The sequence below is a fragment of the Armigeres subalbatus genome, chromosome 3 (genome assembly GCF_024139115.2).
Source record: "Armigeres subalbatus isolate Guangzhou_Male chromosome 3, GZ_Asu_2, whole genome shotgun sequence".
Lineage (NCBI taxonomy): Eukaryota > Metazoa > Arthropoda > Insecta > Diptera > Culicidae > Armigeres > Armigeres subalbatus.
The window spans coordinates 176,726,235-176,752,035 of record NC_085141.1 but is presented as its reverse complement, the minus strand read 5'-3'; the positions used below and the strand labels follow the sequence as shown (position 1 = coordinate 176,752,035).

At 40.3% G+C, this 25,801-nt stretch overlaps 1 protein-coding gene across 4 annotated transcripts in view; it reads right to left on the bottom strand.

The window, feature by feature from the left end:
* LOC134225082 (uncharacterized) overlaps positions 1-25,801 on the bottom strand; it is a 273,215-nt gene that overhangs the window by 3,561 nt on the left and 243,853 nt on the right. For 3 of the 4 annotated variants that reach the window (XM_062704868.1, XM_062704869.1, XM_062704867.1), the window contains 2 exons: positions 11,984-12,286; positions 11,743-11,921 (listed from right to left, as the gene is read on the bottom strand). In XM_062704868.1, the coding sequence (XP_062560852.1) occupies positions 11,743-11,921; positions 11,984-12,286 (482 nt within the window). The remainder of the gene's footprint in view (positions 1-11,742; positions 11,922-11,983; positions 12,287-25,801) is intronic. The other variant, XM_062704871.1, reaches the window with a different exon arrangement.

Below are 25,801 nucleotides of genomic sequence, written 5' to 3'. Positions count from 1 at the left end.
TCCGAGTGTCTTCCAAAAGTCGATTTGAACAAAAACTGATCGAGAGCAAGCCGGTTAAAGTTTGTATGAAAGCTAGTATGGGAAACTAAACCTTTCATTACACTGGCTACAGTGCCTCTTCTCCAAACGCTTGGCGAAAAGAAAACCCACATAGCTGAATGAAAACCGCACCTTGGGAAAGATCCATTGATTACGTAACGCGAAAATAGCATTTTATACCCCGCTCACTCCCATGTCACACTTTTTGTATGAAGTATCTGCTCCTGGTGCGATAGATATCACAGACAAATTCTGGCTATTTTGTTGAATTACACATTTCACTGATGCTTTCTGAGAAGCCTAATTATCATGCTAAGGATTCGCACCCTCGATTAGAATCGACTCCCACACTCGACTCGACACACTCCGAGCAGGAGAAATTGGCTCAATGATACTTAATTCTGTTATTGATACCATACTCTGTTATGAACTAGCCCTGCATAAAAGGTAAAATACCAAAGGAATAATACCAAAAACTAATATGCACAATACTTAAGCCATAATAAACTCAGTTATTAAATTGATTTTCAATACCAAATGCATAACCAATTATTATTCATTTGGTATTGAAATACCTAAGCATGGTATGCATATAAGTTTTTGGTATTATTTTTTGGTATTTTACCTCTTTTGCAAGGCTAAACAAGGATGTTATCGATCATTTAGTAATTCGCGTTCGATCATTTAGTAGTTTGTCAATAACTCATTCCGGAAGCTGAATTTCAAAATGTGTTGTATGGTGGACTTCTAGTGCGAAGGGTTTTCTGCAACTCTGTCTTATGGTTCGTTGTTTGAATTCCACTAGTAACGGAGTTAAAACTATAGTTTCAGTAACTTAGACTAAATGATAACAAAAATCCAATCATTTAGTTTAGGTTACTGCAACTAGTGCTATAACTCCGTTATTAGTTAAATTCTAACAACGAATAATTAAGCAGAGTTGTAGAAAAACCTTTGCACTAGAAGTCCACCATACAACACATTTTGAAATTCAGCTTCTGGAATGAGTTAAAGACAAACTACTAAATGATCGAATGCAAATTACTAAATGATCGAAAACATCCTTGAGGCTAAATCATACCAATTTCTGTTATCGAGGTCGTCGCTCCTGCTCGGGTATCAGTGCACTTCACTTTTTAGATGCCCTCTGAAAAGCAGCCCACCAAATCGCGAACGTCTATTAAATTGGCACGAAACTGCTGGACCTTAATAAATAATGCGACCGTGCCAGTTTTCGATCGCATGAAGCAGAACGAACAATTCAGGCCACTACACATACATCTCAAACAAGAAGCATTTTCTTGTACTTACCGACTATGGGTACTCGGTTTTATGGAAGAGAATCCTGTAAACCGCAGTTCTACACACACTTCGTTGTTACCGCTTATGGTTAATTGGGCCAAAATTTTCCTTGCTCCAAGTGATCTCACACACGTTAGTAGTTTTCCTTATAGGACATTTTCAACACAATTCCCCTCGCGGGATGAGTGGACATCTGGCTATTTGGAGAGAAGTATGTCGGACAGCATTGTTTGTTACACTGACGGCTCCCTCCTCGAAGGTAGAGCAGGTGCAGGCGTCTATTCGCGTGAGCTGAGATTGGAACAGTCACACTCACTGGGTACACACTGCACTGTCTTTCAAGCGGAAATATTTGCCATCATGTGTGGAGTGCAATCTGCACTGCAGCAACGCATTATGGGCAAAGTAATATACTTCTGTTCAGATAGCCAAGCAGCTATTAAAGCTCTCGCCTCGGCCAACTCAAGGTCGAAGTTAGTAATCGCATGTCGAACTCAAATTGAGGAACTGAATTCAGTTAATACTGTACACCTTATATGGGTACCTGGCCATTCTTCCATAGCTGGAAACGAATTGGCTGATGAGTTAGCTCGTAATGGAGCATCGCATGACTTTATTGGTCCTGAGCCAGCTATTCCAATATCCAAGTGTTGGGTGAAGCTTTTGATTAACTCTTGGGCTGTCACTCAGCACAAATGGCATTGGAGTAGTCTGGATTCATGTCATCAAACAAAATTGTACATCCGGGAGCCATCTCCAGTAGTAGCAAGCTATTTAGCTAATCTGTCTAAACAGAATTGCAGTGTCTTAGTCAAGGCCTTGACAGGTCACTGCCGACTGTACTATTACATGGCAAATATTCAACGCGTTGAATCATCTGTTTGTGATAGTTGCGAATCCGATTATGGAACTTCTTATCATCTAATATGTAACTGCCCAGTCTATGCACAATTGCGCTTCCAAATATTTGGTAAACACTTACTTAGTGAAATTGACTTCAGAAACCTGAACCTTCAGAGTATTTTGGTGTTCATAACCCGTTGTGGTAAGGAGCTATAAGCTCTTGTACGCTTATGCGTTATATGCCCTCTTCAAGGGCCCTTTTCCAAACATTCCCTTTGTTCTCCCATCCACATTCCATTCCTTTTTGTTCACTTCCTTTTCCGTCAGGTGTGTGATGAAAAAGGCTGTGAAGGCGATGGCACAAACCTCCCAAATTGCGGTGAACGTGCCCCTGGAGCCGACGTTCTGATACCTGATACCTGGTGGGAGAGGAGTGCGGGAGGTGTGGTATTGACCCGTGGAAGGTCCGGTGCCATATTAACTGCCATCGTGGTACTCTTCCAACTATGTCCTTAACCAGTATCCAATATTTGTTGGGACCTTAATAAATAATGCGACCGTGCCAGTTTTCGATCGCATGAAGCAGAACGAAGAAACTGCCTGCGTGCCGAGTATGAACGCGAACCAATTGATTTACTTTTCGTCCGCACAAAGCACAACGATACCGGATCGTGCATAGTGTCTAATATCCGAACTTGAACATGATCAAACGCACACTCCACACCATGCGTGCCCGCCGGTGGCATATGCAAACTGTGGACGCGCTTTATGGAACGTACACACGGTCAAGCAGTTTGACCAACATTAACTCCACCTCTCGTTTATTAAAACATCCCTCAAGTTTTGCCAACAGCGGCACGAACAATCAATTTATTCGACCAACAATATCACACACGAACGACCGAAGCGCCAACTTGAGCACCAACCATCAAAAATATATGGGGGTTTGTGCAACTTCACTACAAATGCTCAAACATGTTCGGCAAACCTTGACTCCACCCCCGACAACTCAAACCAAAATCAAACCGTTTTAATTTTTTCCAACCGAGCCGCCAACTGTCAAATGGTTGGTCGAACAACTTCACACACGTTCAAACAAAGCAGCAACCGAAGCGTTTTCTTGGGGGCGGAGTCAATGTTCGTCAAACTGCTTGACTGGTGTGTACGTTGCATTATGCTTTATGCTGATGACCTGCAAATCTCACGGTAAAAAATATACACGTCCATGTGAACTGTTCTACATTTGAAAACTCAAGTGATCATTTTGTGTTTGCGACTGAAATTGTATTCTGTGGAAAAAATCGGCCTCTCATACTGCGTGGCAACTTTCAGCTTCATTCAACCCTTCCAGTGGCTTCACTTCAACCTTATCAACAGGCATTTGTTTGCTTTGCTCGATAGGTGCTGGTTTGACAGTTCAATATGTAGATTTGGCTTCACTCTTTGCGCAACTCCATATAATACACTCTGGCTTGTCCATCTTGTAAATGTTACGTGTCAACGCATCAATGTAGCTAGTGAAGCTAAGTTACGGAACAGGACGATCTGTAAATCATACTAATAGTGTCAATACATGCCAAAGCGATGTTTATAAGAAGGCACAAAATTGCTTTGCTATAAATTATAGATAGTAGAATCTATAGATGAGCGAAAGCATGGTTGGGTACTATGACCGTGTACCAAGCGTATATGACATCACACCCCTTAATATTTTCATTGAAATCGTGACATCATGCTCGTTTGGAGACACGTTTGACAGTTCGTTTGAAGACAAAAGATTTATCTTCGCTCATCTATATATTCCACTATCTATACTATAGATAACTCCTCCTGTTTCGGAAGCTTCCTTGTAATTCGAATTTCGCGTAACACCAGATCCATCGTGGTTACTAATCTTGTTCGACCGAAAATTGATATTCGTGCATTAATCACGATATTGCCGTTATACGCATGCATAACAGTCCCGTGTACATAGGAATCCTAGCAAACATGGGACAAATATGCGTATGACGGAAGCATAGCAAACGAACATAACAAAACATTCTGATGTTTCTTACGACCAAAAACTATCACGGAACAATCAAATAGATTATTCAATTTATATATTATATGGCAGTTTATGTTTATTTGGCGCCAGGTGTTTTTTTTCTCTCCATTTGCAAAAAAACTTGTTTTGTGCTTTCTAGAGATCCTCTTAACACATCATTGCGTTTCTCATAATTTGTAAACCATCTCCACTATATACGGCTGTCCTTCCAACACGCCCACGCTATAGCATGCACTGTGTTCCAACTCGCAAACCATTCTTTCAATCTATCTGGCGGTAATCATATTTCGCAAATCATTTAAACCTCCCACCACAACTCTGCAGTTTTTGAAACTTGCAAGCATTCTCATATCAAGTTTACTTGACGGTCTTCCCAACATACCATTACCGTCCTCAAAACACGCAAATCGTTTCAACTTTATGTGGCGGTCCTCCCAAAAGTGGTTAATTTTAAAAATCCTCCCCAGAGCCTCGAGATTTTTTTTCGAAACTATCCATACCGGCGAATTGTGTATTCGGGAGATCCGAAGCATACTTGAAAGTGGCCAATTTGAACAATACATCCCACAGCTTCGCGATTTCTTCATAACCTATCATACCGGCGAAATGTCAGTGCAATCAATTGTGGAATTCTTCTACGACTCGCAAATGCTCCCGAAACGGTCCTCTGGAAGATCCGGAACATCCGTGAAAGTAGCCGATTCCAAAAATCATTACAGAGCATCGCTATTTTATTCATATTTATCCATACGGGTGTGCGCAATAAATTGTGTAAGTCTTCTGAGATGACCACAAACGGCCTTTCAGGAAATCCGAAACATCCGTAAATGTAGCCAATTTCAAAAGTTCATTTTTTAAAGCAAATTTTTGAAACTGTTTATGTCAGCGAATTGTTTATGCAATAAATAGTGGAAGTCTTTAGTGAACCGAAATGACCACAATACGGTCCTCAGGAAACCCGAAATATCCGTAAAATAGGTTCATCCTAAAAGTTCATCTCAAAGCTGCGTATTTTTCTTAGCATTCATAACAGTCAAGTGAAGTCAATAGTGTCAATAGTGAAAGTGCTCTGTGACCTACCAAAAGTTAGTCACAATAGGTTTTTTAGAAAACATTGTTAACGGCATGTTACGTTTGCAATCGACGTTTATCGCCAATGATAACAAAACGGTTTTCCGGTAAATTTTGGACATCCTCGACATGATTAATTCCAGGAGTTTATCCCAGGGCTCCACATTTTATTTCGAAACCATCTATAGCGGGGAAGGAATTGTGCAATCAATTGTGGGGATTTTCTGTGACGTCTGAATGTCCACTAAGGAGATCAGGAATATCAGTGAAAATGGTCAATTCAAAAAGTTCATCCCGCGGCTTTGCTAATTTTCGCTTTCATTCATATGGGTGAATCGTGTATGCAATCAATAGTGAAAATCCTCGCCGATATGCAATGACAATAATAAAAGTCAAGACAAGGACGAGACACTGAAGACGGCTTCACTGTTAGGGTTGAAATACATATCTGTCAAAGGTACAATCAAGTGATGGAATTAAATGGAATTATACAAACTTGTCTTATGACCAGTAAACTGCCGTTATACGCATATTTATCCCATGTTTGCTGGAATTTCCTATGTACATGGGACAGTTATGCGTATAACGGCAGTAAAGACATTACACTGAAAGTTCAAAATAATTTTCTTATCAATACTAAAAATTCCTTCGTAAAAACCGGAACATCCGTAAAAGTGGCCATGGCCAATTCCAAAAAGTTAGCGTAATAGATTATTATCAGCCAGCGACGGCGGCGTGGCGGCGTTCCTCTTTGTTTTCCTCCGAATCTACTCCAGAAACCCGTTTGGAAGTTCGTCCAGGAGTTCCTCCTGTAATCTCTTCGGAAGTTCATCAAGTAATTCCTCGGAAAGTTCCTAAAGGCAGAAGAAGCTTCTCCGCAAATTCCTCCAGAAGCTCTTCAAGTAATTCTTCGGGAAGTTCCTGGAGGTATTCCTCTGAGTATTCTTCCGGAAGTTGCTCTGGGAACTCCTCCGTAAGTTTTTGCGGAAGTTCCTCCGGGAATTCCTCCAGAAGTTCTAAAGGAAGTTTCTCCGGGAATTCCTCCAGAAGTTCATCCGGGAATCCCGCCAGAAGTTCTTTCGGGAATTTATCCGGAAGTTCCTCCGGGAATTCCTCCGTGAATTACTTTTGGAACCAGCCACTTTTACGGATGTTCCGGATTTTCTGGAGTACCATTTCGGGTGCATTAGGGGGTTACAGAAGTGTTTCATTATTGATTGCATGCTAAATTCGCCAGGATGGAACGTTACGAAAAAATCACGATGCTCTTTTGGAATTGGCTACTTTTACGGATGTACCGGAACTCCCGGAGGACCATTAAGCATTTGGATGTCACAGAAGACTTTCACTATTAATTGCATCCGGAATGGATGGCTACGAAAAAAATGCGAAACCAGAATGGATGGTAAAGAAAAAAATGTGAAACTATTGGATGAACTTTTGAATCGCGAAGCTCTGTAATGAAGTTTTAGAATTGGCCACTTTTACGGTTATTCCAGATCTTCAGGAGGACCGTTTCTAAAGCATTTGGAGGTCACAGAAGATTTTTATTCTTGATTGCATCTATAATTCGTCAGGTAGGGGCCCTCCTTAGCCGTGCGGTAAGATGCGCGGCTTCAGAGCAAGACTATGCTGAAGGTGGCTGGGTTCAATTCCCGCCCAAGCAGCACACATGTTGCACAAAAGTTTCTGTTACCCAAATGTAACCGAATTAAGTCACATTTGAGTTACTGAAACCAAATCAGACTGGACTGTGCTGCTAGGGCGGTGCTGGCCTAGGCAATTTCTGGTTTGGAAATTGTCTCGACTTCTCTGGGCATAAAAGTATAATCGTGTTAGCCTCATGATATACGAATGCAGAAATGGTAACAAGGCTTAGAAACCTCGTAGTAAATACCTGTGGAAGTGATTAATGAACATTAAGCTGCGAGCCGGCAATGTCCCCATTGGGGATGTAATTACAATGAAAAAAAAGAAGGATAAGACAATTCGCCAGGATAGATTAATACGAAACATGTGCGTAGCTCTGGGACGAACTTTTGGAATTGGCTATTTTTACGGATGTTCCAGATTTTCCAAAGGACCGTTTCTGGGACATTCGGAGGTCACAGAAGACTTTCACTATTGATTGCATCCACAATTCGCCGCCAGAATGGGTGGTTACGAAAAAATCGCGAAGCTCTGGGATGAACTTTTGAAATTGGCCACTCTTACCGATGTTTCAGATCTTCCGAAGCACCGTTTCTGGGACATTTGGGGGTTGCAGAAGACTGTCACTATTGATTGCATTCATAATTCGCCAGAATAGATTATAACGAAAAAATCGCGAAGCTCTGGGAACTTTTGGAATTGGCCATTTTACGGATGTTCCGGATTTTCGGTAGGGGACCGTTTTTGAAGCATTCGGAGGTCAAAAAAGATTTTCATTATTGATTGCATTTATAATTCGCCAGCATTGATTGCTACAGGGCTGGTAGCGACCATTGCCACTCAAACTAGTGACTTTAGTGACCAAAGCTGGCGAGAAAAGGGACCAAATAGTGACTTTCAGTTGCAGAAAAAGTGACCAAATAGTGACTTTCAGTTTCAGTTGCAATCTCGATGAGACGAGCGTTGCTGAGTCGAGGGAGAATTTTTTTTCGTGATTTGTGGCGGAAACCATCTTTCACTCACCACTCTCTCATAACGAACTCAGAAAAGAAACGAAAATCGGGCACGCTAACTTTCGCCCTTTCATTTTATCCCAAAGATATTTTACTTAATATCAGTCAAAAGAAGGACTACTAAAAACTATGAGTAGTCCTGCGAGCAAACCAAACGTTTGCGCCACTGGAAGTGTGCGAAACATGGTTATTTATCACTCATAAGACCTGTTTTTCTTCCCCGAAAAATGATTTCTGGGCAAAAATCTGCGTGAATGAACATTCTGTTCTCGTGAGAATGATTTTTTTTACCGTTATTAATGCGTGAGAATGAGTGAAAATTAAAATCACTGGATTAGCTGAACACCTACTTTAGAAAGATGCAGATTTGCTATAGGTTTAAGAAGTTTTTGGATCTTTTAGTGCGAAGGGAACATCAGTACGGATCGTTTTGATAGAAAACGAAACAAAAATTATGAAAATTCAGTTACAACGAACCTGGGATTGAACGAATTGAAGAATCTTTCTTCTTCTTCTTATTGGCATTACATCCCCACACTGGGACAGAGCCGCCTCGCAGCTTAGTGTTCATTAAGCACTTCCACAGTTATTAACTGCAAGGTTTCTAAGCCAGGTTACCATTTTTGCATTCGTATATCATGAGGCTAGCACGATGATACTTTTATGCCCGGGGAAGTCGAGAAAATTTTCAATCCGAAAATTGCCTAGAACCGGCACCGGGAATCGAACCCAGCCACCCTCAGCATGGTCTTGCTTTGTAGCCGCGCGTCTTATCGCACGGCTAAGGAGGGCCCCAAGAATCTTTCACATTTGTGCTATTTCAAATGTATAAATTATCATCACAATATATTTTAAAAAATTCCAAAATATTGATCGAAGTAGATGTTGGGAGGTAAAAACGGCCTTTATTTTCTCATTTTCTAACAGCAAAATTACTTTTGGGGATCCCTTACATATTTAAAGTATCGCCTTTCAATTCGAATGCAGTGCAATCATAGATGCAACTATCATTATTTCGATTTGAAAATAAATATTTTTATTTTACCAAAATATCACGCGCTGGGAATCATAACTTAATAACTCAACAGTCTGGTGCAAGATACAATCATCATTTATCACACCAAACCATTAAATCTTCGGTAAACTACCGCAATTCGCTACAATGATAAAAAGAAAACATCGACAAAGAGCAGGTTTGACGAGATTTGTGATAAAACAATTCTCTGTTATAAAAAAAACTGATAAGCATGTTGATTTTAGGCATGCAATAAATAACAAGCCTTTCATCAACTATTGGCTTTCCTGAAGCACCAGGAAGAATATCTAAAATTGAAACGATTAATCGGAACCGCCAATAGTGCAATTAATAGGGGAGACTGGGCAGACTTGATGCACTTTTCTCATTTTCGATGTATCCCAGCGCATGCAATCTTCAAAATTTTGGGAAACTTTATTCCATTTATATAATATCTATATCCTTTCCCGTCAAAAATTGCATCTTATTTTATTGTCTCAATCGATTCTTTGGCTTATTTAAGGTAAACTTTCTCTCTCTTTCAACTCTCTCTCAAGCCTCTAACTAGGCCTATTTTAAGGCCTAACAAGCCTATTTTAAAAATCCAAAACAAAAGTTGAAAAAATGCTGCACATGTGAACCGGTCTGAAAAATTCACCCGCTGTTCGTTCAAAATCGGGCGAATGTTGGCCCAATCTTGAAAAACAACACTTTTTAAATATTTTGTTAAAAATGTTTTTAAATTTTAAAAATACTTAGAGGCGTAAAAAAATATGGGTTCTTTGGGAAACTTGCTTTAAATAAAATAAAGAATCGATTTAGCAAGTTAAAAACTTTGAGGGGAAAGGTCAATTAGCTACTGGTGAAATGCCAAAATAAGAGCAGCGAGTAGTATGGCTGGCGAAGTTTCAGAGCGATCATTTTTCCAAGATCCGTAATTTCATTTCCGCCATGAACAAAGCATCATCCGACTTATACATAGAGCTTCATTCAAAAATAGTCAATAGTTTCAAAATAGTTGAAAATAGTGACTTTTTGCGAGAAAAAGTGACTTTAGTGACTTGAGGTCGAAAAAAGGGACTTTTTAGTGACTTGCCCGAAAAAAGTGACCAAGTCACTAAAAAGTGACCCGCTACCAGGCCTGTTGCTACGAAAAAAATGCGGAGCTCTGGGATTACTCTTTTAGAATTGGCCACTTTTACGGATGTTCCGGCTTTCCGATGAACGATGATAAAATTGCTGCGGCGTATACAAAATAGCAAATACAGTTGGGATCATCAGAGCACATATTTGCAAGCAATTTTATGTTTCATAACACGAAACTCGAAAATCAGGTGCCAAATTGAGAAGCTAAAACAGTACCTCTACAGTGCAGGTTCCCCGGGGACTAGAGAGGTTAATTAGGATGATTCTTTCTAAAAACCTAATGCTTTTATTTGGTGCCGAAAGAACGAAAATCGGTTGAAATTTGAGTTTTTGTGATCGTGATGAAATCTTGGGTCCAAATGGACCCCAATGCACAACATATCACTTTTTTTGTGACGCCTCTCCTAGATGTCGCTTCCAAAAGTTAGGAAAAGTCTGTTTTTTTAGATTTTTATCTCGTTGCGTTACAAAGTTACAGCGTTGTTTTGGATGTGCTTGGGTCGAAATGGACCCCAATGCACAATGGAAGGTTAAATAGCGATTTGACATACACCCAGGTTTTTTTACGCGGTTGGAATTCATTATTTTTTCGGTTAACCTAAACTTTAACAGCTTTTAAAATACCCCCTGAATTTTCTTCGATTTACTGTGCATTTTTTCGTAGGGTTAGCTTACAGTTTCATTGACGCTAAAAGCCTTAAACGACTAAAACCAAACCGTGTAAAAAAACTTGGGTGTACAATAGGGCAGTTCACATTTCAAAAATGTTCGAAATTTCTTACTTCCATATGTCTATAAGCATCATTTTGATAATATAGGAGCCCTGGCAAAATTTCAGGCAATTCGGTGGAAGGGAAAAACTTAAAATTCATTCAAATCCACCTACAACTCTTAAATCGTGATGAATTTAAATAAACATCCCCAACCTTCTATATTATCAAAATGATGCTAATAGACATATGGGAGTTGGAATTTTCGAACATTTGTGAAATTTGAACTGCCCTAGTGTACAACGATGTAGACATGGTGCCGAACCTAGCAGCACGCGCACAGGACATGCGATTTCCAACAAACATATGAGGAGATTGGCTAACTTAAAAACAATAAAGCCCGAAGCGAAACTATACCAAAAGAGCTACTAACACTAAAACGGCGATGTTAGAGTGCTGCGCTGCATGATTACTAAGATTTGGAAAGTTAGGTTTTTAATTATTTTATTTTATTTAAAGGAGTCGATGTCGTAGATTCTTGCAATTATCGCGCAATCACATTCCGTCTACGGCGGAATTAATTGACGAACAAGGTACCCCGAACCAAATGGTCGCCACGCGTTGATACTGAAGAAATAATATCGCCAATGCAGTGCACTTACACACCAGCTATTCATCGACTTTAAAACGATACAATCAAGCTGTGGCAGATAATGCTTATTTAAGAAAAGCACGTTCTGCGTTTGAAATATTCTATAAAGCGGAAAATGGTGATCGTAAATTACGTCACCAACAGTCGGCATAACATACGAAACAAAATGAGTATAATCTTTGAATTAAGGTGAACAAACCACTAGCTACTGTTTTTAGCTGATTGAAATAAAATTATAATTGTATAATACTTACATATAAAAACAAAAACCTAAGTATTCTTTTGTGTGTTAATATGTACAAAACATTTCCGGTCTGAGGGTCAATCACCGGTAACCGATGGATGCGATTGTGAATAAGCGTTTTGATGGCATCGTACAGCGATGCGTCCGGTCCAATACTAACCAGCTTCTTAACCTCCTCTTGCAGGACACCTGAAATGAACAGTGAATAGAAAATGTATTACTTGATCATGGCTTTTGGCACTGGTATCTACTTGATGCCATACTTCGCCACGTCTCGAGCTTGTGCTCTTCCAGCTCGTCCATGGACGAGTTGGGCGATTTGTAGTACATCTTCAGGATCTTGATGAAGTCGGTGATAGTCAGCATGCCGACAAACTCCTGCCGCTTCGAGTCCCAGAGCGGCGCCGCCCGGACCCCGTTGTAGACGAGCGCGTAAAATGCCTTTTTAACGAGTAGCTGAGTATCGAACACAACCAACTTGGCCGATGTCGGCACCAAATCGTAGCACTTGTGGAATCGGAAGAACTTGACAAAGATCTGCGACTCGTCTTCTTCTGTATGGGGTGGAAAAAAAAGGGAAATGGTTAGTAGGACGTTTATAAAAAATGTCATTTTGTTGAATGACGTTTCGCTTATGAATATTATTTGAACAAAGAATCAGTCAAGATACGAAACGTCATTGTAGAAAATGGCTGTTTCCTTTTTGAAATGCAGATTTGAAAAGAGCTTCCAGTCATGCAGTTGTCATTCCAAGCGGTACCTTTCCTCAACAAATTGGCCAGCAACCGCTTCCAAGCGCTGGACACCGACTCAAACTCTTTGATGCTTTCGAGCGGGTAGGTCTCGGTATTGAACAGGTCGTGGTCTCCAGCCCCGAGCACCAATCGACCGGCGTAGTTCGAGTAGAAATGCAACGTTGGCCACGGCTCTCGTTTGGGCCGTTGGCCATTTTGCCTTCTATTCCTGTGGGAGCTAATTTTTTCGAAGTACGGATTCACATAACACACTGCAGTTCGGGTTGGGGGCGATAGATAGAGATACCGATAAAGTCTTTCGAATTGATCCCAATGTTTTGCGCATGATGTGAGATATGAGTTGTAGTGTGTTCAAACGAAATCGTGTAGAATAATGATCTATGTGGACTATATGAACGGGTTCGACAAATAGCACTAGCAGCTTACTGTAGCTTCCAAGACAACTATTCAAACTAATTATTAGTATCGCAAAAGTGTGCTATTTCCGACATCGCATTCAAAAACAAATGATAAGGTGGGATTAGCCAAAATACTTTCAGATCTTGCGCTTGATGCTATCCGATTGTGAAGCGCCACCGCTGCCAGACGTTCGGCTGCATTGTACACAACAACTGCTACAGTCACTACTACTAGCGAGGCTTGCGATGCTGGCAAGGGAACTACTATCGCTACTACTGTTGAAATAGACGACGCTCGTGTTGATGGTAGCCGAGCTTCCCATTTGGCCGAGACAATTGTGGTGACAGGCGCTGCAGCAGCTGGTGCAGCTGCTACACGAGCTACATGAGGAGTTCCGATCCTTCTCGTTAGTCATCCTGCCTGCGCCTGCGGGGAAGGTGGACAAGCTTTGGTCCGATGTTCTGCCAATTGGTCCAATGTAACGAAATGGTGAATCATTCGGTGTGAAACACATATATTATTAGTATGATATGGTTAGAATTTAGTTGATGAAGTTCCGCAACTCATGTACAAAATTATGCTACCACGCTTTGTGTAGCTGGGATGAAATTCAAAAATGTTTGATTGTACTAATTGAAGAGTCAGATCAACATCAGAAATACATAGATTGAACTGGTTTGTCGCTGTCGCTCAAAGAATGGTTTATTTGTATTCCTATACTTGCTAATAGATATATTATACCTATATCTGTTAATTAGGGATACTGTTATGTGTTATATGTTATGTTTACAATTGTGGATATATGGAAATTATAGTTACTCGTAAACAAAATAATTACTACAAAACTTCTACCAAGTCGAGAAACAGAAAAACTATTTTTTGTGCCGATATGTCAACACACATTATTTTTAAATTACTGAACCTAGCTAGTTCCACAAATGTTAATTTCAATACATTCCTATTCAAAAACTGGTGTGGAATGTAAAGGTCTGTCCAGATTATGTAGAAGTTGAACCGCTATTTCGAGAATCAACCACTGATCCCGGTTCCTTGGATTGACCAGTCTCAATGCTGGAATTATCTATGTCTCTTCTACCATCGAATAACTCTGCCCCGGGGCGAGGAAGCAACCAATCGGGCTCAAATGTTGCACAGTTGTTTGGAACTCCGAATAGTATTGAAAAACCACTGATTTGAAAAATTGATAATGATGCCCACTCTATATGTTACGTCCTATCGTTGTGGTATGTCCTAATGTTGCTGTAGCGTTAAAATAGTCCATTCTGCATATAATAGCATTAAAAACAGTTATGGATACGCTAAAACTCTTCGAATTAACGACTAGAACAGCTTTTGTTTGACAAAATTCCGTTCAAAACGATGAAAAATCAACATTTTTCATTAAAAATATGAATCCTTTGAGCCTATTATTGCGGTAGTGCTAAGGTCCTATTGTTGAGGTATCGATCTCCATAAGAATTACATGCAGTACCGCAACAATAGGACTGACCTTCAAAAAATATCGCAACGATAGGCATCTGCGTCCTAATATTGCGGTAGTTTGTTTTAATTGTGATAAAAACAAAACAATCTAAGTTCAGTACAATTGACGTAATAGTTACGAAACTATAGTTAACGAGCATCCTATTCGACTACAGCAGTATGAAAAAGACCAACAGGTAATTTTTTAAAGAATTTTGAAATAAATTTTGTTTTGACACGGTGCTTAACCCCTCCATAATAGGTGGTTTTACCCTATGCGCAAAAAGTGTCACCAATTTTTCGTACACGATGGAATGGGATGACTTGACTATGGGATGAAAAGTTATGTCCAAAATGCATTTTTACGCAGAAAATGCGTAGAAAGTCACGCCATTTTTAGACACTAATCCACAACCGATTTGCTTGTAACAAGTTGCATTCGACAGGGAATCCTGTTCCATTTTTTCCTATAAACAATTGATCTGTTCGGACTATGAAATCAAAAGCTATAGCCAAAATACAATTTTCCAAACGTTTTAGGCTAAAAATCACTATTTTGCCACTCATACTCTTCCAATCTGCTCGCAACAAGTTGTGTTCGACTGTGGTTTTTGAACTAAGCGTAATGGCTCATCCACCTAACAGAGCTATTTAAGACTTTTCCTAATATGGAATTAACCTTTTATATCGAGCAAGAGAGGCACTAACACCGCTAGGTGTATCAAAGAGGGTTTGAATAATTTATGTGCTTTCTGTTTAGATTTTTCAATTCCGCGAGAACAACAAAAAACTTAGTTCAATCAAAGTTAATTGCCTATTTCCGGGGCCTTGGGCCGGGGCCCTATATTGCCTAGTTTTCATAACATTGGAAACAAAAAACTGTTTTCATATAAATATGTCTGGAATTCGATTTGTGCAATTGCACAACATGTGAAAGATTTATTTCGAAAAATGTATAGGAGGGTAATAGGTGATAGGTGAAGGTTTCCGCTACTTGTTGATGGTGTTGGTTTGCGTGGGACAGCTATCAGATTCGTCAAATCGTCGTTTTATACTCTTGAGCATTTAGCATTTTTAGCATTTAGCAGTTCGCACAAATTCGTAGGTGGTACAAGTCAAGACTATTGTATGAGAGTAGCATCACTTTCATCCGTTACCACAGATACTGATTTGGGACTAATCACTAACTCTTAGTTGGAAGCAATGTACTCTCCAATAGTCGAGATCTGTCCTGGCTACGTCCTTGCGAATGCTGAGGAAGGGGAAGGATGGTTTGTTGGACACCTACTTAAGAAAGATGCAGAGAACTCTACGACCTCTCATAGGTGCCCCGGGAGGTTTTGGGATTGTGTGGAAGGTTATAACAGTAGGAATCGTTTTGGTATAACGTGAAACACAGAAAGAACTAAGATAGAAATACAAAGTAGGAAAGGGACGAGCCTGGAATCGAACAAACGACCTCCTGCTTATAAGGCAGAAGCGGTAGCCACTAGACCACCGAGCGTCGTCAAATCGTCGTTTTAATCTTTGATTACAAAAGCAGATAAGTCGTTTTGAAAATTTTGTATTGAATCATTGCATAAAATCTTGGCATATACAATTCTGTAAGTTTTTTTATACAGATATTGTATTGAAATAAAACAAATCTGTAAGATATCAATACAAAAATTGTATTAAAATCTTCCAAAATTGTATATGACAAATTATTATGCAGTTTCTGTAAGGTTCTTATGCAGAACTGTATTAAAATCTGCTGTCCGCTTGTTGGGTGTAGTGATTATTATTAATATTATGATTTATTGTCAACAAGTGAAATAGACACCCCGACCGCTATCTTAAAATAAATACATTAACTACGTATTACACTTATTTGTTTCTCGCGACACATTAAAATCAAACACAGAATAACACGTATTGAATAAACGGGACATGCTTCGGACCGGCTCATGTAGTCCCTAGTTAGTTCTGGCTACAGGGAGATTGATGAACGAGTGTGATCGGAGATTACGGCGACGAGTGTTGATGTCCAGCAAGCTGAGCAACGTAGGGCAGTCAATGTTTCCTTGCAGAAGATCGCCGATGAAGCAGCCCTTAGCCACGTTACGCCTTGCATCAAGAGAGTCGAGGTTAATAAGCTGACAACGGCTACTGTAGCTTGGTAGGTTGAGCGGATCTCTCCACCTTAGATGTCGCAGAGCGAAACGCACGAATTTTCTCTGGATAGCTTCGATGCGCTGAGCTTCGTTTTGGTAATACGGAGCCCAGACAACTGACGAGTACTCCAAGATTGGGCGAACGGTTGCACAAAACAGTGATTTCAGACAGTACACATCCCGGAATTTCTTGGAAAAGCGAAACAGGAAGCCTAGTTGTGAAGATGCCTTCGAAACGATATATGCTACATGATCCTTGAAAGTCATTTTCGAGTCGATCAAAACTCCAAGGTTCTTGACTGTCGATTCGCGTAGTCGAATAGGAAGAGCGAATGTTTGCGGCCGAAGGATATGACCAATGAAAATAAATACTAAAGTATGGAAATCCATATATTGTGTGCGTGCCTTTCGTGTATGGCGAAAAAGCTTTCACTACTACATTCCAACGAGCTCCCATAAGAAGCCGTGCAAATATGTACGTCACCATTTGCTGTTTACATTTTTCATCATCCACTAATACCCTTACATTTGGTCTTCTTCCTCACCTTCTATCTATTCTCATTGGGATATGACAGAACATTTTGCGACATTTAATGTCATTCGGTTTATGCGGCACCATTCAGCAAACACTTCGAATTGTTGTTGCAGAAACATTGCATCTTGAGGATGCTTTATAGAGTAATATAGCTTCATGTCGTCGGCATACGATAGTTTAAGGCATTTGAGCATAAAATTAACGTCGTTCATATACAACAGGAATAAAAACGGACCCAAATGGCTGCCCTGTGGAACGCCAGAACAAACCGGAAAGGGCAGTGAAATGTGATCTCCGATTTTAACCGCCATACTCCGTCCAGTTAAATAGGATTGAAGCCAACCGAGCATGGAGTTATTAATGCCTAATTTGACAAATTTCGCAATGGCAATTTGATGATTCATCTTGTCGAATGGCGGAAAGGTCTGTATAAATGGCATCCACCTGATGGCCACTCTCCATTTGTCGAATTACAAAGGAAGTGAAACACGTTAGGTTAGTAGTCGTCGATCTTTTAGGCATAAACCCGTGCTGGTCGTTCGATATGTTATGTGCATACTTTTGAACCAATTCTTTGAGAATAATCAGCTCAAACAGCTTAGAAATGGCGCTTAGCGCAGCTATTCCCCGGTAATTTGAAACAGTCCTCTTGCATCCTTTTTTGAAAACTGGGAATAAATATGATTGTTTCCAGCAGTTCGGAAATAATCCGGTAGTCAATGAGAGGTATCAGCGCAGCGTTTCACAATAAGAGACGGAATACCATCCGGGTCGCATCCAATTGAAGTATTCAATTCCTTACTAGCTGTTATTACATTATCGTCGGTAACGAAGAACGGCTGCTCAGCTGCTTCAAAACGGGAAATATTCCTGGTGGCGTTGGCTACAGCCTGAGGGTTGAGGTGCTCATTTGTAAAGACACTACTGAATTGTAAACAACACAGACATTGAAAATGCCATCAACAGTAGATACGGCGATCCATAATTGCAGTTGTATTGTTAGGAGGACTGACTAGTCGGGATTTGAAACTAGAGCAAACAGATATCAAAACCCCTCCTCTAGTGCGTTTATTGCTATTGAAAAGTGACCTATCCTGTCGATAAACGGAGTATGAGTCGTCGAACAGTAGATTTGTAGAGGCCTTATCGTTGAGCCAGGTTTCGGTAAACGCGTACACGTCATAGCAGCCATCGCACAAGGCCAGATGGTATTCGGCAATAGAGCTATTGATTTCGCCGACGTTTTGGTAGTATACCAAAATATTCAAAGATACTGAGGCAACAGTCCTTACATCGGAAACAAGCGGTTGAGGAGAAATCAACTCTCGTGAGGCGGAAGTGGAAGCACTGGAAATTGAGACACGCTCAGGTACGGAAAATACCGGTAACTGGTTGTACTTGCCGGATGTAGGATTTCGGAAGACCCCATCTTCCATCTCAGACAAAGGACCGGGACGGCTGCTGGTCGCTGGCAGCGAGGGCTCGACTAAGCTGAGAGGAGTAGGGGCTTCCTTGAGGCGTGCGGCTGATATGCGTCCCGGTGTCCCGTTGGAAGAAATTGAAAGAGGCAGGCCTGAAGCAAATTGATTGTCTGTGATGCAAGCTTCGGTTATTTCATCGGTTATTCGTGTCGGTGTCCAGTTGTTCCCGAGTAGCACACATGTTGCACAAATATCGCAGTAACTTACATGTGACCGGATTCAGTCCCAGTTGCTGTAACCAGTTTCACTTAACTTGTGCTGCTTGGGTTGTTAGTTGCGGGTAGACTGGAATTAGCATTGGATTCAGAGTACGAAAAGCTCAGAATGACAATGATTGGAGACATTATTGAAAATAAATCGGTTCTTTTCATGGCCACCATTGTACCGTTTTGACTAAAATTCTGAACATGACTCATATTGCGAACACTCACATTTAAACGGCCATTTGATCCCATTTGCATAGTTTTCTCCATAGGATCTTGTATTCATTTGCAACATTGGTCCTCCGTACGACAAACCGATGAAAATATTAGTTTTATGGTGCTAAAACGCCAATGTTCGGAATATGAGTCACATTCGGGATTTAAGTCAAAACGGTATTTGGAAGAAAGTTGAGAAGAATCCAAGGTACAATCGCTAGTGACTAGCAACTGCATGGCGTCCAGTGAAATATTCTCGCAAGATTCTGAGTTTGGTTATGTGTTGTTAGTGATTTAAAATGCGTATTATTGAGAAAAGTTATAAGAAAAAGTAGTTCCAACACAAACTTTTATCATAATACAAAACATAAACGCTTGGTGTCGGGCCGATCGGTGGCTGTCGGCAACCAGCCCTAGAAAATTGATTCAATATGGTGGCGTCTTCATTGTATTGGTTGGCGTCGTCAAAAAGTGAATTTTAGTCCCAAGACTCTTGCTTTGGGTTTGTTTCTGTTAGTTATTAGAAAATAAAACTGAAATTTGTTCGGTAGATTCTAATTTTAAATTTGTTACTGTTAGTGTTTGGAAATTTTCATTATTGAAAATAAAGCGGTTCTTAACAGCACCACCATTTTATACAAGAGAAGGTTGAGCCGAGATGAACTTTGTTCAAAGTGCAAAACATAATCGCTTGATGCCGACAGAAAGTTGTCGTCGATGGAAAAAGTTAAAGTGCGCGTCGGAGGGAGACGCCGCAAAAATGTATTTGCAACGATGACGGCTGTAGCTTTTTAGCGGCAAATCATCGAGTGTCGTCATTAAGGGCGTCATTAAGTAAAATTTTCTCGCAAGATTCTGATTTCACATATGCTGCCGTTTATGATAAAAATGCGCATTATTGAAAATAAATCGGTTCTTTACAGGGCCACCATTGCATACAAGAGAAAGATGAGCCGAGACGATTTTTATTCAAATTGCAAAACCACAATCGCTTGGCGACGGCAGATATATCAATCGCAAAGATGACCCTACGTTGCCCAACGTCTACCTTGCGGTCGTGTCTTTTATACTACCCTTCTTATTTTTCTAACTCGGGGTAGGGCGGCAGCGCTGTAGAATTTAGAAATTGTAGAAATTAATTTCCAGCTCAATATTTCCTATCTCTCTTCAACACTCAATAAATGATTTCAAAAATATTGGTTAAAAATTGTTTTTTGTTTCACTGTAATAAGCAATATCAATCCAAGGGATTAATATAAACAATTTATGAAGTATTGGTTCTATATGTTTAAGAAATTTTTATAAATGCTAAAAATGGATTTCCGGTTTCATACATTTTAATCCATTTAGCCATAGAAAATTATGTTAAATTAAATTTAAACAATTTTTCTTACATGACTATAAAGATTTCCCAGGTTGGGGCCCTCCTTAGCCGTGCGGTAAGACGCCCGGCTACAAAGCAAGACCATGCTGAGGGTGGCTGGGTTCGATTCCCGGTGCCAGTCTAGGCAATTTTCAGATAGGAAATTGTCTCGACTTCCCTGGGCATAAGAGTATCATCGTGTTAGCCTCACGATATACGAATGCAAAAATGGTAAACTGGCTTAGAAACCTCGCAGTTAATAACTGTGGATGTGCTTAATGAACACTAAGCTGCGAGGCGGCTCTGTCCCAGTGTGGGGATGTAATGCCGATAAGAAGAAGAAGAATTTCCCAGGAAATAACAAACGTTTCATTAAAGTCAGTTGTCATCCCTTTGAGTCATCTTCTTTAATGCACTTTTCTGAAATCTAATATTCATGTTAAGTGACTGAGCTACACCGTTAAAGAAATTCCGAGCTACGATCGTTGAAGTGCTCTAATTACTTCCACACAGTTTGTCAGAAACAATCTTCCTACTCGCACGTTGTTGTTTACCGACCGTGACCTCTCGCGACTCCAATCAGCTGCCGGAATCAATCACGAAGCGGATTGAGAAATTTGTCTCGCCGCTCAGACCTACATCTAATCATGGGAACGATGAGTCCCTTCGTCTATGCTACGCGCTCGGAATAACAGAATAAATATTGCACTGTGTGATCGATCGATGACTTTACGAATATGCTCTGAAGGTGACAATTGTGACGTAGTGCAAATGTTAAGACCAGCTCGACATTTTCGCAATTGACGACGTCATAGGCACATCATCAGCGGCAATCTAATTGAGTGTGGGTGTACGATGCACGACTTAACTGACCGCGTTGACTCGAACGAAGCGCCACATTTCCTAGATAAATGTTTGAACTGAGACGGCTTCAGAATATTTAGCTGGGGGTGTGTTAACTGTTTTATAATATTTGAATGACTTTTATTTTTAGTTTGCCAAAAAATTCCACTTCATCCACAAGCAACAGCGGCAGCATTTTGAACATGAGTGGCAGATAATCTTCGTCCAAAGCAGATTGAACGACGATGCATTCCTATTTTGACGATGTAATGATAAAATTAGCACTAAGAATCAACGTAACAAACATTTTGAATGTGTTCATTTTTCCTACTACGAAGCGATTTGTGCAGTGATCATTCTCCGAAAAACCATATTTACAGCAAAGTTATCCAATACGTCGCCCTATCAATTCGCAACGCGTAGTACACCAAAAATCCAACCACAGGAATAAAAACACTGCGCCAAGTTCACTGCCACTGCCAACGAACGATCTGCGCGGTTTTCCCTCGAGAGACGATTTTCCTACCCGACAGAAGTCAAAGTCAAACTGAACATAATCTCAAACGAGGAGACGGATTTTCAGCTGATGACAACCCACCCAGGAAGCTGCGGATCCCCGTAAGATGGCAACCCCTCAGACAAGGACAAGCCAGCCAGCCGAATGGCGAAGCTAGTGATTGGCGTTGACCATACATATTCACAACCTGATGCTCACGATTCGTGACAATGGCTGCTGAATGAAGCGCACGATCACGTAGGGGAGATGGGAAAACAATCAGACATGGACATCGAACACGTGTACACATTAGAGATTCTTAATCAGCTGCTTCAATCTGCTTGACTGACACTATGCACGTTTTCTTGTTATTTCGTAGGTCTACATTCCAAGTGGCTGACAACTATGTGCTTTCATTAGCATTTCCACAATTAAAAATTAGAACATTGTTATGTCATTGGATGACGTATATTGAATAGTCAAATTTTGTTAAAACAAAGTGCTCAATATGACGGAACAAGAAGAAAGTTTGACCATATCTAGTGAGTCCATTTGCTAACCGATGTCCCTTACTATCACTCTGCCCTGAGAAAAATGAGAAAATTCAACGATTACCGCGCGCATGGAAATTAGCGAATTTGTTTTCCGCCCAGCTGCTTCATTAAATGTGTTCGTTAGCTTGCGTTAGTGAAGAAACCTCACGAGAATAAAGATACGCCAAGTACGGAAGAATATCTACACGATACGCTGCTAACACTGGCTTGGATGGCTTTGTTAAGGTACGATGAACGTTGATAAAGTATAGGTGCACACTTAGAGGAAAGTGGGGCAAGATAATCAGGGCGGATTAGAAAGGAATGTACTAAACAAAAAAGGCGAGTATATTACACTTACTTCAGAACTTCAGATTGTTTGCTCATCTCACAAGGGCTCACATGCCCCACTTTACCCTACGTATATCTTTTGCGAATCGTGAGTCGACAAGTGTCGCTTCTGTGCGCAGAACTGAGCAAGCGTTAATCATCATGTTTATATTAGAATATAACTGATTACAATCAATATTCAAATTTGTTTTAAAGCTGAAGAGTTTTACCTCGGGTAACTATTGTGATGAGCTTTCTCGATATTGTGATTTAAACCTATTCCTTATGAGACATACTAGCTATGGCTCATTTGAATTACATCCTTTTGTTTTAAGCAGTCATATTATTTTTCAAGCCGATACTGTACTGAACCTCCAATTGAAAATTGTGAGCAAATCATATATGTGTTATATTCGCAAATTTGTTTCTAGCTGAATCCATAAATCCATTCCATCTTATAGTGTTCTTAAAATAACCATCGTACTCTTTCATGATTTTGAGCGTGTGATGCATTCAGAAACTTGAGAATCTTAGGTTGTTTAAAGAAGTATTGAGCTTGGACTGGATTAATTGCCAATTGCTGCTATTTTACTATGGCTAGATTAGCTGTTTTTGCATTGAAAACCAGCAGATGCCGGATAAATAATTACCACCAATTTTAAATATTCGAGCTATGACACTGGGGTGACCTCAATTGTTAGGTTATAAAAGCGGATGCCCCGTCAAAAATGCAGCCAATGTGGAAAAGAGAAAGAAAGTGGTGCATTCAATTGACAACTGCAATGCCACATGGATATGATTTTCGCACTTGCGCGTTCTTGGGCGGAAATATACTGCCCCATTACGCGGAATAAAGACACCTTAGCGTGGTGCGTAACGAAGTAAATCTGGTCATACTATTGGGATGCATGGTCTGTGAGGTAGTTTTTTTTCCAATCATGTGTGAAAAATTATAGATTTTTTTATTTTGTTTATTTAAAGATGGTTACTTTTTCAACTACTGAATGTTTTTCGCCGTAATTCAAGTTAATGCCACTGTGCATCTCAAATTGAATAATAGATGAATGGGGTTATTTATTTTGGTTTGTATTCCTGTTCCAATACAAAATTGTAAGTCATAACTCTGAATGATAATGTGTTAAACTCAGCTCCACGTGTAGTTTTGGAAATCGTTCACCAACAGTCCCTACATAATCCTGCTCTATTCCATACTGTCAATGAATACTCGTGAAAGTGCAGAGGATTTCACGTCTTTCATCCCAACAAGTTTCATTTCATCATTTTTCTTTCCAATCTTTAATGGAGCTGCATTCGGGCGTGGCAGGCGCCAGTATTGCCTTTCATAGAATATTGGATTACCAGTATTTACAAACTGCGAATGTTCACTGAACCCGAGTATCGTCTGTTGCTTCCTTGTGCTACCACATTTCCGGTAATAATGAAGTAGAAACCTTGAGCGGTCATTCATGCTCATGCTCATGCTATTTGAGCGGGCTAAAAAATGTGGGCAGCTCAAAAATGCTTTTCTCAACCAGGCTTCGGCTCTATGCCCGATGAAGTGAGATTAATATAGAAATAATAAAGAAATAACAAAATAAATTTAAATAGGGAACAATGGGACAAGATTTGAACACAATTTGTTGCGAACAAATCGTTTAAAGGTAAGTGCCTTTTTTCTTCTTGTTACTCATTTTTTTCGATTAATCAGCCAGAAAGAGGACATATAGAACGAACGGAACAACCTTCTGGCGCTCAATGTTCACGCTTTCTGGTATCAACCTCTCTGATGCCTCCAACTCATTGTCAAAGCAGTTCTTCCTTTAGTGGCCCTCTCTTGAAGCAGCTGGCTTCAAAAATGTCTCTCTTCGAATCATTCGTATCCTAATTTCATCGATAAGGCTTATATGATTTCAGTTGAACAGTGGAACTGCGTTCAATTCCAGTCAGCACCGTTGGCATTTTCTAAGACGAAAAATGTCTGATCACGCCTTCCCTCGTTTAGGAAGTAAAGTCGTGGATCCCGGCCCATGTGTTTGATGGGTACGATATGTAGGGTCCAGATGGAGTCATTTTCCTGGCGTCGGTGGTTGTCTTCGGAAGGACGGATGTTTTTCCTTTATGAGAAACATGACTAATTCCCGATATGAGCCTCCATTTCCCTGATTTCAATATAATCCACCGCGATCATCCTGATTTCAATATAACCCATCCGATCATCCTTTTATACGCGATATCCTCTGTGATGATAGATCTTTCAGATTCCGAAGAAAAAATGTTGAGCGCCATTTTGAGAAAGCGCGATTTGAAAATTTGTTTTTGTCATTTTCATAACTACAATTAATTGCGTATTATTCGGCAACTCGGCCGTACGAAAACCATTTTTTTGTTAAATATCTTGGCTGTGCATATGCACAGCGCATGTTTTCTAAATGGACAAATTGATAATAATTTTGCGAAAAAGAATCCACGTGTCTTGGAGGGACTCGAACCCTCAACCTCCTACTCTCTAGATAGGCGTGATAACCCCTACACAACAAGACCACTTAAAGGTCACGTTTGCGGAAAAGCAAGCCATCAGAATCCGAGTACCAACCTCCACCGCGGTTAGCTCTCTTTTTTGCAAATTGAATATCTTTCAGATGCTTGATTTGTCCAATCTCCACATGTGCTTTACTATTGTATACCCACAGCCAAGCGAGTGCACATTGTTTATTAAACGAGAGGATCGCACTCCATGCCCTCCAGTAACTGTCTGGGCGGGACGGTATAGAATGCGAATTCAATCGCACTCTGCTGTGCCAAAGGCTTGCTTGGCTAAAGCATTTGATGAGTTTGATTGCCTTAACGTAAGCGGTCGCGTGTACTCAGACGACTAATGACGGTGAAAGACCGACACTTGATTACAATTAATTGCGTATTGTATTCAGCAACTCGGCCGTACGAAAACCATTATTTTGTTAAATATCTTGGCTGTGCATATGCACAGCATATGTTTCGAAATGGACAAATTGATGTGAAATTTGCGAAAAAGAATCCACGTGTCTTGGAGGGACTCGAACCCTCAACCTCCTACTCTCTGAATGGGCGTGATAACCCTACACAAGACACGTGGATTCTTTCTGCTAATCTTGTGTGTTTAAAAAACATTCAAGTATAAACCTTCTGTTTTGAGTTTTGTAAAATAATTCATGTATGAATCTCGAAACAGTTTTTTGATTTATGTATCGTGGGCAATCTGATATTATTAATAGCTTCATGATTGTTGACGGTGCGCAATATT